The following is a 15,198-nucleotide window of genomic DNA, read 5'->3' as shown; positions in this document are numbered from 1 at the left end:
CACACTCGGCCTTTGGGGCATGGCCTGTCTGTAGGCTCTTGACCATCATTTAACCCTCGGTTATTGTGTGACAGGTGCATTATGACCACTGTGGATCCAGACACCGGAGTCATAGACAGGAAGGAGCCTCTGGAAACCCTGAAGAGGTAGAACACCCGTGTGTCCAGTGTTTTTTTCATTATATCCCCATCCTAGAACTACCTCTGGGCTTAGGTGCTATGTCTGGAGCTATTTAAGGTACATATGTCCTTCCTACTGGGAGCACCTTCTTCTCTGCCTTCTGGATGGATTATGCTTATGGGTTATTGTAGGTGGGTACTTGTTGCTTCCTTTTTTTTCCCTGGATGATCGTCTAGTGCTTCTGATAAATTTAATGGTATAATACTATATTTTGGAATTTTAATCTCTCAGATTCATTTTTAATAACATTTACATGTGCATTTCCAAATAAAGAGCTCAAATACTTTAGTTTTATTCAACTCAGATTTCTTCTTTAGAACCAGTATCAAGAAAAATGAGAGCAATTAAAGTTGTATGATGAAGTTTTAGAAAAATATGGACTGTAGCAAGTTGTCAGAGGTTGTTTATTTGGGAGCTTCTTTTATGCCAGGGTTTTTGGTTTTGTTTTATTATTTAAAGTATTTGGGCTCATACTTTAGTTCTTAATGTAGGTGTACTTTTAGGTTAAGTTATCATTTGTTTGGAGCTGTGTTCTGTTTTGATTCCCTTTCCTCTGTCTCTCTCTCTTGCTCTCTCTCTCTCTGTTTATTTCCAGTGGGGTTAGGTTAGAGAAGAATTTATTTCTTGAGCCCTTCAAATTTACAGTTCTGTTTTGTTTGTAAAGATGCAGTGATGTTGATATTTTTTTCCTTCAGGCTAAAAAAATTAATTCCAGTGATAGTCCAGATCCACCTACCAACAGCATCTCTGTGTTAATTTTTGCTCACTGAAGAACCCCCTCTTTGGGCTTATAGGCTTGGAAGATGTGGAAAGCATTGTGCTTAAATGCATTAAATGGAAATGTGTAGAGGGTTCTAGGGCAGTTCCATATTGAGATTCCATGAGCATTTGGTTCAATGAGTTGTGAAGTTGTAGGTACACATGTAAACAATGTATTAATTTTAAGTAATACATGTAAGTTTTTTCTTATTGGCCTCAAACTGAAGCCATGGGAAAATTGTTTAGACTCTTAGGATACTACTAGAAAATCTAAGATTATTAGCGGTTTCATTGATTGCCCACAGATTTCTCTGTCAGTGTTTTGTAGAAGGCTTGCTATTTATTTATAAATAACGTGAAAATAAAAGGCTTGAATTCTGTTAAGAGAGTACTTGGATTGTTATTTCTTTTTTGTGCCTGATGGTGAATTTTTGCTTCTTTTAGCTACCGCCTGTGTGATCCTTCTGAGAAGCAAATATACAAGTCATCCCCACTTTTTGGGGTCTATTATTCAGTGGAAAAAATTGGAAGCCTGAGAGTTGGTGATCCTGTGTATCGGATGTTGTAGTGACGGATCCAGTGACATGGTAAGAGGTCAGCTTTGCCTCTGGGATGCAGTCCCTTGAAGCCACTGCTGCATATTGTTTTGTTGAGACATTTTGCTGCTTTAACTCTTGGGAGAATAAACAGTTGGTGTTCTGATCTTTGTTGTTGGAAAATACCCCTTATTTCTATTTCCTCTCAGTAACCTGCATACTTCCATTCAGCTTTCTCCATCCCACCTGCCCATTCAATTCTAAAATACTGATGCAGGAGTCTCAACAGAAAGACAGATATATGTTTCCAGTTCATTAAGGAATATCTTTGAAATACAGGGAAGTGATGCTCGGGAGTTATCTATTTTTTCTACCCCTGATAGAAAAATAAGGGGGAAATGTGTAAATTATTCAAAATCAGCTTGGGAAAAATGCTAAATAAATGTTTTTATCAAATGTATTTTTTAAATGTAATTTAAAGTTTGGAAAAAAAATGAGTGCATCAAAGTGACTGGATCCTGAATCATGAAGTAGAAAATGTCCTCACACTGATTTTATTGGGTTAAATAAAATCCCAACTCCTTGAGGCATAATACCTAACCCCAAATTATAGTACTAAGGAAGTCATTTGGGAGACTTCAAATGGAAGTTTTTAAGTAATTCTCCTCATCCTTAAGGACAAGGTAGGAAAGTGGTTAAGATTAGATCTGGTTAGATCTATACCTAGATGCTTGGGTTCATAATCCTAGCATCTCCGTTTCCTAATTTGGTTGAGTTATTTAGTCTCTCTGAGTCTCAGTATACCTATCTGTAAAAAGGGAATAATAGTATTTCCCACCAATTAAAGTTATTTTGAGGAATAATTCATATGAAACATGCAGCATTGCAACAGAAACATCGAAAATGCTCAGTACATGTTATCCGTGATTTTACTCTCATCATTGCAACAACTACTACGTATAGGGCACAGTCTTGGGTGCTATAGTGGATATAAGTTGGAACAGGCTTTGTCCTTGAATAAACTTCTATTGGGTACCTCTTATGACAAGGTGGTTACATAAACATAATCGTATATCATTGGTTCTATGATGCCTATTTGTCCTAGAGTTTAACATCTCTGAAATCAGAGAAATAATCAGATGCCTTTTTTCCCCTTCAGTGATGCATAAGATAATGGTGTATCATATAATAAATGTATCTTGGATTTGATGAAATAGCATAAGTACTAGTGAGAAATCTGTGAGATTCGTCAGTGCCTACCGTTTCTAAAAGTCCCATCTGGAGAAAACAGGCCCAAGCCTGAGCCTGTAAATTGAATGGAACTGATCCTGCTCTGGCTACAGCTGACTGTACCAGGATCAGTACTTGAGCCAAGGGCTTTCATATGTGGTCTGCTTTTGAAGGACTTTTATGCCCTCTGAGGTACCTTAACAGTTAGGGGTCTTCTGTAGGGCTCAGTCATAATCTGATCATAATCTGATCCAACCACAAACCTGTTTTTCAATGAATGGAGGCAAGGAGCACCCTCTGGTTCACTTAGGCTCGGGCTGTTTCCAGTGTCTCAGCTATCTAGGAAGCCCTGAAATATTTAGAGAGCCTAAGTTAACATGTAATCTCTTGTACTCCTTCTAGGATCTCTGTGAGATAGATTTGACAGTCAGCATTTTCATAGATGGGAAACAAAGGCTCAGATAGGTCAACTGATCTAGGGCCACAGAACTGGTAAGAGGTAGAACTAGGATGCCAAAGCCCAAACTCTCTGCACAATGTTATGCCATGTCCTACAGACCTTTAGTCCATACAGCAGGAAAGAAGAGTAAACAAATAGCCACAACTCTGGGCACGGACATGGTGCTTCTTCAGAGGGAGAAGAATCCTTTCCCAATGTGGTGATGGAAGGCTGAGGAAGGAAGGGCAAGGGGGTGCTCCAGGGGTCAAGTGTGGTGGAGGCTCCTAAAAGGGCAGGCTCAGTGCAGGGAGGATTCTGAGGGAGGAGAGAAGAAATGAGGATGAAAAGAAAAAGAAAAGAGAGGATTGAAGCCAGAGGTTATAGGTTCTTGAAAGTTAGGTTGCAGGTGACAGGTAGCTGTGGAAAATTTTAAGCCCCAAACCCTGATCAAAACTGTGCTTTTGGAAGATTGTCTTTAAAGCAATGTGTGGATGGTGTTGTAGTTTCAAGGCTGCTAAAACAACTACCTTACAATGGGTTCATTTAATGATAGGAATTTATTGGCTCACATTTATGGTTTCAGCAGCTAGAAGGCTTGCTTCCTCCCAGGGTTGGTATCTTCTGGCTGCCTGGCAATCTTTGCGGTTCCTTGGCAATACAGCATGGCAGTATTTTCTTCCGCTTAAGCATTCCATTGACTTCCAGCTTCTGGATTCTCCCCGTGGCTTCCTTTCTGTATTCAGTTCTTTTGCTTACAAGGACTTCTCCTATATTGGATTAAGGCCCACCCTCATTCAGTTTGGGCACACCTTAACCCATAACAGCTTCAAAGGCCGTATTTACAAATGGTTCCCACCCATAGGACCAGGGGTTGGAATCCGAACATGCCTTTTGTGGGGACATGACTCAATCCCCAACAGATGGATTGGAGGTATGTGAGAGGAGAGGCTGGAAGGCCAGGCAGGAAGAGCAGCATGTGATTTAACTGTAGGATGGAGAGGGAGGTTTGGAATGCCCAGATTGCTCAGCACAGCATCTGGTCCTGTAGCTTCAAGCCCCTCTTCTAACTTTATTATCTGCCACTCCCTGATATAACCCCTGGGCATTTCCCAGCTGCTGCTCTCTTCTGCTTCTCTGCTCTGAACCTGCTTCTCTGTGCGCAGCCACCCCTCAAGTCCCTCCTGGTGGACTTTGTAGAAAGCCTTCTCTGCTCTACCCTGCTGCCACCCCCAAGAATCTTCCAGAGGCTTCCTCTCTGGTTATGCACTTCTTTTGGGACTTTAAAAAGAACAGCAATGTTACTGATCTATTTTAAATGTGAGCCTATTATGGTTTCTGCAGTTTAGAGGACTTCCTTTATATCAAAGGTTGATTAAAGCCTATTTTTAAAATATCAGTTAATACTTCCACCATGGTTACTTGAGCTATTATTTATCCATTTAAAACTTAATTATACAAAAATATATCTGTCCTCCTATAAATGCAATAAATGTTCACCATAGCAAATTTAGAAAATACTAGAAAAATAGAAGAAAGGAAGCATTCACCCATTGTCACTGTTTATAAATGTCATTCTGGTTGTTTTTTAGTTTGTTTGACATAGCTGTGCTCTGTTTGGTATACCTATACAGACCTTTGTATCATAAGCACTTTTATAGTCTCTAGTCTATTCAGACATTATTTTTGATGGCCTCATAACATTCCATTGTGTAAATGTATGATACATTTTAAAAACCATTTTTATAGTATTTGACAGACTATATCCAATTTTTGTTATAAATAATATTGTAGAGTATATTTTTATTCAAAGCATTTTAAAATTTAGGACTTCCCATGAGTTAGATTCTTAGAAGTGGAATCATTGGCCCATGGGGTGGAGGCATATTTTTTTTTGCATCTTTACCAATTGCTTTCAAAGGGTTATTTCAGTTTGCAGTTCCACAATTCCTGTAAGAATGAGCCCTTGCTGGGACTGGTTGCATGACTCGATCTTGCTGCTTTACTCCGTTAAGGTAATTTGGGGAGAACAAAGTGCTTATTTCCTGCATTTTAACTTCCTTAAGTGACTGTTTTGTGGGTGTTTGAATTATTTGTGGGCAGGTAGGATAAATAACCAAATAATCAGGGACTCTTATCATTTATTCAGGTTTCAACATCCACAAGGCATTGATCAGGATTATAACAACCGTGGCGACAGCACCTCAGCAAATGTTCATACCCAGCCCTCGACCCTCATTATCCTGGAAATGAATCTCTATTTTTGACTCTGTGGTTATGTATGCTCTTAGTTAATGCAAGTGAAGGGTTAGGGGTGATTTGGGAACATGAAGGTATATAAATTTGAGATAATGAGGAATTTTTAAATAAATAGTGGAGTCTATAAAAGTATTTCAGATGTTTCTATTGCTCTTATTCCTCTCTAATCCTTGACTTTCGTATTGATGTGTAAAAAAAGTTTAAAGAATCAGCTAAAACGCTGCAAAAAATTAAAAATGGGTCCATTTCATTATCTGTAATTCGATGTTTTTAGGAGAAATGGGGAAAAAAACCAGGTCATTGTTTCCTGCTGTGCCTTTGCATATTAAGATTAATAGACTCACAAATCCTTATTTTTGATCTTTACATGGCTACTGAGTCCTAATGACTTTTCACTCGTGCTCCCCCACCCCACCATTATGTACTTGAGTTTGTGAATTTTTTTATAGGCTTGGTTTTTATAGTGTATTAATCCTCTACTAAGCCATATAGAAGTAAATTGTTAAGTGTCAGAAATACCACATGGAATGCCAAGTATGATGAAGAAGAGAATGAAATTTTAAAAATGAATTAAATTATGAGAGTAGGAGGAGGAGGAAGTTACACCTATATTTTTATAGGTGTAAACTTTTTTCATAACAAAGAGAAATGAACTATTTTGGTATAACTGAGCAAAACTACTCACTGAAGTAATATGTGAATGAATTAATCCATTTATAATTTTGTGGTTTCTTTATTAATAAATGTGAGCTTCCATTCTGCTTTTTATTTGGTATTTATGAGTCTGCTTCCAGCACTTTTCTTATTTTACATCAGAACTTTAGTCATTCTCATTCATTTTTCTTCACTCTTCCTGATTGTCTATCACAGTGCTTCCCTCCAAAGACACAATCTGATGCCACAAACATTACTTCCTGTTGTTGGTGGAGGGTGCAGGGATCATGAAATGTGGGCACGAAGATGGCATGGTGGCCAGTGATTTCTAGGATACTTTCCAGTGGTCAGTGAGAAGCTGCTGTTCCTTCCTTCTCCATTTTCTTTTGCTGGCTTCTGAGACTGACATTAACTTCCATTCTCAGCATCACGTGAGGTAAAAATGGTAAATCAGCTGTATCTCACAGTGAACTTTGGAAGTGATGAAACTAAAAATCAAGTTAATTTAAAAGCCAACCTAAGTAAAATAAAGGAAATTACTCCCTTTAAAATTCCAAAGAGAAATTGGGGAGGGAGATAAGCAGAAACACACAAATTTTAGTGCCTCTGTGCTGCCTTTTCCTGGGAGATCATGTGCTCTGGTCCTGCCTTGTGCCCAGCTGTGCTGCGCTGCACCCTTTCTCCAATGGCGCACAGCACCATTAACCAACATCTCTTCCAAGGGCACTAGATTTACCAAAGTCCCTTCTCCATTCCTGGAAAAGGGAAGATCATTGGTGTATTCCAGTGGCTGGAGCAACACTGACCTCTGTACTCTGAACACAATCCCTGTGTTTCCAGGAGTGAGGAGAGGGGGAGAGTGATCTGAGTGATCTGAGGTTGGAACACAGACGAGTTGGACAGATACCTGCTTAGGGCTAAACATTCATGGTGAAGAATTCTGATCAACAGATCTTCCCTGAGCACTCAAGGGCCCAGAAGTGTGTTGCCAGCTGGGGAAAGAGGGTTTACTAGCCTTTGGAGATCTTCTGATTCTCTGATACAAGACACCCTCCATCTGAGTGGATGATTCCCGCCTGGCTTTGCAATGTCCAGTATTCAGTCCTGCCCTGCCTGACCGAGCTGAGTTAGGCCCTGGCACTTCAAAGCGGTGCTTAAGGCAACACCTGACCTTGACCCTGGTGGCTGAAATTATTGTTTGAAACTTCACCTGATGTGTAAGTGGCAAGCGGCTGAAATCAGTGCTTACAAGACCTGGCCACATTCCCTTCTGCCTTAAAGAAGCCTCAGCAGGATCCAGTGCCAGTACCAACCTTTCTAGCTCGGTCTCCTGGGAACGCTGCCGAATTCTGAGATTCGGTGTCAGAAGTTGCGGACCGTGCCCAGGGCCCAGTAGAGGGCGCTCTCCGATGCCCACTGCGGCTCCAGGCTGCAGCCCGGCGGGTCCTCGCAGGCCTCGGCTCGCTTTCCCGAGGGCCTGGTTCCACGCCTCGCCCCCTCCAATTCTCCCGCATGAAAAGCTTCGCCGCCGCGCCGGCCAAGTGCAGCCGGACAATCCGCATAGGCCAGGCCGTGCCAATCCCCTCCCCACCATCCCCAAGAGAGGGATTTGCCCTCTACTCGATTTCTAACTTCGAAATCATTCTCCTTTGACCTGCAAATTTCGTATGTTTGTCTCTTTTAGTCCAAACAAACCACACAAATACCTAAATAAACAAGTTCTTCACTTGCAGCGATGAGGTCGTGAGAGGTCACATAGCCCTGCAGAGGCAGGCGGCGGGAGTGGGCGGGGGAGGGGTCAGCGGGGCGAAAACCGGGTTGAGGCTGAGCCCCCCAAGCTACGCCCCCAGGAAGAGGACTTGCTGCTTCCAGTCGGCCCGGAAAGGGTTCAGGAGCTGCGGTCCCTCTGGGCTCCGCGCCAATGGCCGCGCCTCCTCCTCCCCTCCGCCCTCCCCCGATGTCCCTGGGCCGCGGCCACGCTCGGGTCACGCCGCCGCCTCGCGCCCCATCAGCGCCAGGCCCGCTAGTGAGTCCCCGCCGCGCCCTCAGCCGCTCGGCCATGGGCGCCTCAGGCTCGTCGGCGCCGGCCCGCCTCGGCCTCCCCGCGCAGCCCCGGCCCGGGTGGCTCGGGGTCGCCGCGCTGGGACTGGCCGCGGTGGCGCTGGGGGCCGTCGCCTGGCGCGGCGCGCGATCTTGGCGGCGCTGGCGGCGCCGGCGGCTGCAGCAGGTGGGCACCGTGGCGCAGCTCTGGATCTACCCGATCAAGTCCTGCAAGGGGGTGCCGGTGAGCGCGGCCGAGTGCACGGCCATGGGGCTGCGCAGCGGCCACCTGCGGGACAGGTACGCGGAGCCCGGGAAGCGGATGGGGCCACGGCAGGTCGGCAGAGCCCGGCAAGGAAACTGGGAGCTGGGTGGGGCAAGGAAAGAGAGAAAAGGGTATCCCTCCCGCCAACAGCAGATCCCAGGGCTCCGGATCCTGAACGTCTGTCCCGACCCGTTTTCCGAAAGAGGTGTATTGCCACCTCCCAGGGACTCTTTCACATCTTGCCGCTGAGGTGTAATATCCTCCCCAAGTGTCTGTCAATACAAACTTCTCAAACTCCGTCTAGAGGCAGCGAGCTTAATAGACATTGACTGCGGTCACTTTATTTTTAGTGACTGTTTCCTGAAAACATGGGGAAACTTTGAACAGCAAAGACTAGCCCTCAGAGAGCACAGTACTGAGTACGTCATAACAAAGACAGCTTCTCACAGCTTAAAAAGTGCTGTTGTATCTATTATGTTCTCTAATTCTCTCAAGCACTTTTTTATGGATAAAGAAAATGAGATTCAGAGTCACACAGCAATGGAATCAGGGCTCTTGTTTTCTTTAGCACACTTATCTTCAGTAAATAGTGATTTTATTAATGCCTTATCTGGGTATTCACAAGTTGTGCAGGGATTCCTGGGGTTTGGGGAAGGTTGCAAAACCCCAGAGCCAAGGGCTTTGTCCTTTTCTGCGTCTGACTTCAGGCCAGCTCTCCTCCTAAGGCTGCACTCCAAATTCCTTTCTCCCAGACCAGCCCCTCAGTTTCAAGTCCTGCAATATCCGGGACTGGTGGGGGGCTGCATCTTTTCTCCTTCCAGCTCCCCAAAGAGCAGGCAATTCGTCACACAGTTGAAAGGTGAGCTATGTACCTTTGCTTCAGGAAGGAAGCCAAGAATGGTAGATAGTCCACGGTTTGTACAATGGACTCTCCAAGGTGATAGAACTTAATGAATTCACCTGTTTCTGTAGGCCCCAGAGGCAAAGGACATTGTAATCCAACTATATCGATTCAGCAAAAAATTTATTGCGCTCATATTGCAATAGATAATAGATTACAAGAGCTGGCCTCTGTACCACACACCATGCTGAATTCTTTATGTTCATCATCACATGCTACCAGAAAGTATGATGAAGGGAAGCAAACAAAGGCTTACAGTTCTATGTGAAACTGACTCAGTGGAGGAGGGAAGTGGCAGGGAGCTCAGAGAGAGTCCTGGATGCTGTACAAGGTGGTCAGAAACCCCTTCACAGAGGAAGTGGCAGCTTGAGTGAGACTTGGAAAATGATTACAAACTTTTGAGCAAGTAACTGGGGAGGCAAATCTTCTAGAGAAGGGAAAAGCTGGGGGAGGAGACTGGGCTTGAGAGAACAGGGTATGCTGGTGCAAGTCAGGCAGACTGGTATGTGATTGGTGAGAGGGGCTGTGAAAGCAGCTGGATGCAGAAGGGTCTTTCAGAGAAAGGAACCACGGAGGGATTTTGAATGAGGAGGTGACATGATCATATTTGCATTTTATAAAGATTAATCAGCCATTATTACTACTAGAAAGAACACTCGTGTGCTGGTACCAAGAATTTGGGGCAGGGCAGGACTCTGTGTGTCCAAGGTGAAGGGTTGATAACAAAGCAGTTAGAGAAAGGGCTTCCACTAACCTTGTTTTTTTTCATGAAGCTGAAGAATTCAACCATGGTGACCTGCTGGGAGTGAGGCAAGGCCTGTTTCTTTAAAGACCTCAAGTGTCTGCCATATATATACGTTTTTAATGTCTTTGTGGATCTCCAAAGCACAAGCTCATTTCTAGAATTTTGTAATCATTTCACCTAGATTAGATTGACATTACAAAAATGCCTTCACACATTTCACCCAGATTAGATTGACATTACAAAAATGCCTTCTTATTAGCTGAGATGTAACCTACATAAAAGCTTTGTTCTTTTTCTGGAAATTGTTTCTTATATTGCTCTCATTTCTCCATTTCTCTCTTTTTCATGAAAGTACCTCTAGACCAGGATTATGAAACCACAAAAAAAAATTGTCCAGATTAACAATAGACCTTTTAGGAAATTGCAGAATTCACATACCTGAACATTGAAAGAGTATTTTTAGAAAAGGGTGTATGCCTGAGATGATTTGGCAAGGTATAGGTGGTGTTTGTGTGCTGCTCAACCAAGCTCCATACTCTGTGAGTAACTGGAGGGACAGACTTGTTATTTCAGTCCATAGGAGCCCATTGCCTACAGCATACCAGCCACTGTGCTGCCTTGTGCCTTTAAAGTTTTTCTGCGAAGTAGATTACTGTCATCTCCTTGGGGCATGTTTAATAAAAGTGGTCAGGTTTTCTGGCAATAGAGATGAAAATATTAACATCTTTGATTTCTGTGCCATCAAGGAGCTCAAAATGTTCTGCAAATATTTTATGTCAGATGCTTGAGTGGTTATTGGACCCTTTGAAATTAAGTCACTCAGTCTTGCTGTGCTGCTGAGTTGATGTTTAGGAAAGACTCAGACAGACACACACACACACACGCACACCAGGCTTAAGGGAAGGAAATAAAAAAGGAGAGTGTTTAACTGAAGCCTCTGAAAAGACCAGATGCCTGTCATATTGGTCCACTTATATCTTCTGTTTTGGAAATGGCAGGTTCTGGCTTGTCATCAACAAGGAAGGGAACATGGTTACGGCTCGACAGGAACCCCGTCTGGTCTTGATTTCCCTGACCTGTGACGGTGAGTCCCTGACCCTCAGCGCAGCCTACACAAAGGACCTGCTGTTGCCCATCAAGACGCCCACCACGAATGCAGTACGCAAGTGCAGGTACAGAAGGGGTGGGCTTTTGCCTTAATTCATGTCGATATTTATTTCTAGAAAGCTTGAACTTTGGAGGGAATCCTGAGAAACATGATCAATAACTAGCCATTTTTTACAAGCAAATTCCATGTAGAGCCAAGTCCTCAGCATTATGCAGAAGATACCAAAGAGGGAGAAACAAGGAAGCAGCTTCAGAAGCTTGTTCTCTTGTGGAGATGAGAGACATAGCGTCACATGTGGAAAACAATGAGAACAGAAGCATATTGACGTGTGAGCAAGTGAAATATCATACCGCAAAAGGATAAAGCACAAAAATGGGGTGGGAGAGATTGGAGGAAGTGTCCTGGAAGAGGTGAGATTACTCGAGGTGCTACCAAGTGACTTTCCCAATTATGCCCGGAAGGACTGGGTACCTTCCAAATCTGAGTAAGGAAAGGAGTCCAGTGCCTGCTTGGCCCATGGTATTTAGTTCTAATGAAGGGGGCTCAGGAATAGAAACCAGGGGGGTGAGTGACCTGCAGATGCCCTGCCTCCAGGCCCTGGCGAGGGCAGAGTCAGCCCAGGAGGCCCCTTGACACAGAGGCTCTTTCCTCAACGTCAGAAGGGCCCTGAGGAAGCAGTTATTCTGGGAAGAATAAAGAAATCATGTTTAGATTTGGTTTTCATTCCATTATGGGAAAATTAAAGTTTGGTCTAATTATACTTTTATTAAGGTTTCCATGTTTTTAATTAAAATGCAATGTGAATGCTAAATATAACCTATAGCTTACCATAGAAAATAACACCACATCAAATGTAATTAGCTAGAAAATGTCTAAATACCCCCAAAAGTTCATAAGATGCAACACTAGTATAATTTCAGTGAAGGTTATAAAACCTCATAGCAGTAACTTTGTCTGGAATATCTTAGAATTTTAAACATGATAGTTATTATTTTAATTGGATGATTTTTCTAGCTATGAAAGTAATATGCACTCATTGTTTAAAAATTGGAAATATGAAACAAAGAGGAGGCGGCAAATAAAAAACATCTGAGATAACCATGATTAATATCTTAACATATTTTCTTTCAGTCTCTGTGGCTAATATTTTTAAATCCATTTGAAATAATATAAAAGACAGAGTTTTGAATACTTATTTTTAGCATACCGGTTGTTGATATCTTGAACATTTTGTCACATTGTTAAAAAATCTTCAAAAGTAACTTTTTTTTTTCAATCAGTGTATTATTAATTTATGTTCATTAGAGTAAAGTGGGATGACTGAGGGAAGATTTCAGAAAAGAGATGAGCTTTAAAACAAATATTTTTTCCCCATCTTCCTTCATGTTTTTTTTTTTAATGCATGTCTTTATTTTATTATTCATCTACCCATACACTAGAAAAAGGGGTGTAAGACACAAGGTTTTAACAGTCACATGGTCACAGGATGAAAGCTATACAGTTATACAATCATTATCAAAGATCAAAGCTACTAGATTACAGTTCAACAATTTCAGGTATTTCCTTCTAGCTATGCTATTACACTAGAAACTAAAAAGAAATGTCTGTATAAGGAATTGGTAGTCATAATTGCTTGTTAGATCCTAACTTCTAAGAAAAGTAACATTTTTAATGTTGGCATAATATATGATTCTGTGGGTGTCCTCTAATGTGTTTTAACATGCTCCTACGATTAAATATTTGAATTGTTTTCAAATTGTCCGGGTATGAAGAATGTGATGACTATCTTGGCATAAATCTTTGCTCATATATCTTATTTCTTCAGGGAAAAATTTCTAGCAGTAGGTTTGCTAAAAATAAGTATGGATTCTATAGACTTTTGATATATGTTAGTGATTTGTTTTGCAGAATGGTTATTCCATCTTATATAGCCATCAGCAGTTTATGAATGCATAATTGCATTAGGTTTAAAAGTATTTTGCCATTTTAGGGGGCAAAAATGGTAATTTTTGTTGATTTAATTTATGTGTTTGATCATGTGAGGGAAAATTTTTAATACACCTATTGGCAATTTGTATATCATGTTGGTATGTTTGTCATGGCTAGATAATTACCCACACTTTCTTATAGTTAAAATGTTTATTTTTCATTTAAGTTTTAGTTCATTTGGAATTGTGTGGAAATTTTTCTCATTTTTCACGGTCCCACATAGACTTTTTGGTTCATACCCCAAAGACTAAACAAGGGGATGTTTGGAAATTGCAAAATGAGAAGAAAGCTTAGACGAGTTCTGTAGTGCACAGACTTTCACAGCAAAAATCACAAGGACCATCTGGGATTCGGGTTTCCTTTAGCTGCCCAGACCATTCTCTAGTGAAGGAGTTGTAACCTCAGTCACACAGCCTCCTAAAGATTTCTGAGAGTTCTTGGGCCTCCCAGGTCACTCCAGAAGGTCATGATCACAGCCAGTCCACCTGTTTTCATGCTGGAGGCCGTTACTTGATTTTCTCACAAGTCAAGCCTGCCAGTAATGGGATAGAGAATTGGGGTCTTTATATGGCCTATTCAGGCAAACAGCCTCAAACCATGCCTGAATTGTCTTTCTCAAAGGTTTTAGGAGCATTTGGAGTTATTTATTTTTTTGCTTAGTCTCTTTGGGACAGTGTGTCGGCAGAGGGCTGGGTCCAAGGACACAGCTGATGTGGCTCAGAGCTCAGAAGTGTGAGGAGGAGTAAGAAGAAGAGAGAGAACACATTTTGCTCAAAGGCTTCAGGTTTCTGGTGTTTATGAACCCAGGACCTACGAATAGTGGTTGTAACGGAAATTATTGTCAGGATAAGAAGGCAGACATTTAAAAATGTTTTTAAATAATTCAAGAGAGATGCAAAAACCTTAACTCGGTAAAGATAATTATTGCCAGCTGAGGCCCTATGGAGTCTAAGCAGCCTTACTTTCCATCTCTTCTGCTGCCTGCCATCCCACTCTCCTGTAAAAGTAACTAAGGCAAAGCACATGGCAGACCCGGGAGGGGCCCTGGGGGCTGTTAGGGTTTGGCTCTGAGGAAATGAGGCTGACTTCTAAGACAGATACCAGCAGAGACCTCTAAAAAGGAGAGGACCTTCAACGTCTCTCCTTGCACAGATTTTGGAAATGCTGCTACTCCTCAAAATGCTTCAGAAATTAACATTTTAGACATCATACTACACACATACACACACACACATAAAACACATCCTCTCCCACAGACTCAATTTTAAAAACCTTCGTTCTCTTACAGTGGATTTGATTTTTTGAAAATGGAAAAATGTCATTTGGAGCTAAGTCTGGTGAATAAGGAGGAGATCAAGTTGTGTAGCATCATTTTTTTTTTTTTTTGGTTAAAAAAAGGAAGTTAGACTTATACATCATAAGACTCACTTCTTGTGAGCCTTCCAAGTTGGTTATTATTACTGTTAAAATGATCATGTTGCCTCCTAAGGTGACTACTTTGAAAGGTAATACCCATTTCTATGTATGACTTTTGGCACATTTTTATTTTTCATCTTGATCCAGAAAAGAGTAAGGCAGATGCTCCTGTGTTTGTTGATAAAAGGGCCTCCTTTCTCTGTAGGCATTGCCTATGTACTTGAGTTCTCTGACTCTTGGGAGGTCAATTTAGAGTGGGAGGGATGGAAGTGTGTGAAAATGCATCAGGTTGTCTACTTATGGCACTGTGCTTTTCTATATGAATATTATACTTCCATAAAAAGTTTTATAAAATTCATGAAAATTTTGAGTACAGCTAATCTCACTGCTTAATATGACTCAGACACTGTTAGTAATCATTTCTCATTTTATGTAAACAGCAATTAAATAAAATTAAGTAAAATATAGAATACTATATTCTTAATGTATTTAATAATATGATAATCATATTTGTGCATTATAATTAGAGAATGGATGCTTTTGTTTATATAAGTATTTGGTTTATGGAATATACAAAGATTACTTGAAGTAACCAGAAAAAAAAAAAGGAACTAGAGTTACCACTACCATCTACTAAGCATAAGTAACACACAAGAATTGTTTTGGGGACTTTGTATGTA

At 41.6% G+C, this 15,198-nt stretch overlaps 2 protein-coding genes across 5 annotated transcripts in view; both read left to right on the top strand.

Moving 5' to 3' along the window:
• The window catches only part of MTARC2 (mitochondrial amidoxime reducing component 2), a 30,344-nt gene extending 24,180 nt beyond the window's left edge, over positions 1-6,164 (top strand). The window contains exons 6-8 of the mRNA XM_037823450.1: positions 75-146; positions 1,384-1,526; positions 5,291-6,164. Coding sequence (XP_037679378.1) covers positions 75-146; positions 1,384-1,507 — 196 coding nt within the window. The 3' untranslated portion in view covers positions 1,508-1,526; positions 5,291-6,164. The remainder of the gene's footprint in view (positions 1-74; positions 147-1,383; positions 1,527-5,290) is intronic.
• A 1,745-nt stretch (positions 6,165-7,909) lies between these two features.
• Positions 7,910-15,198, top strand: part of MTARC1 (mitochondrial amidoxime reducing component 1) — a 65,096-nt gene continuing 57,807 nt past the window's right edge. For 3 of the 4 annotated variants that reach the window (XM_037823433.1, XM_037823436.1, XM_037823440.1), the window contains exons 1-2: positions 7,910-8,394; positions 11,004-11,177. In XM_037823433.1, the coding sequence (XP_037679361.1) occupies positions 7,976-8,394; positions 11,004-11,177 (593 nt within the window). In that variant the 5' untranslated portion in view covers positions 7,910-7,975. The remainder of the gene's footprint in view (positions 8,395-11,003; positions 11,178-15,198) is intronic. The other variant, XM_037823431.1, reaches the window with a different exon arrangement.

The sequence above is a fragment of the Choloepus didactylus genome, chromosome 2, assembly GCF_015220235.1.
Source record: "Choloepus didactylus isolate mChoDid1 chromosome 2, mChoDid1.pri, whole genome shotgun sequence".
Lineage (NCBI taxonomy): Eukaryota > Metazoa > Chordata > Mammalia > Pilosa > Megalonychidae > Choloepus > Choloepus didactylus.
Note: the sequence above shows the minus strand (reverse complement) of the source record. Positions and strands in the feature narration are given on the sequence as shown.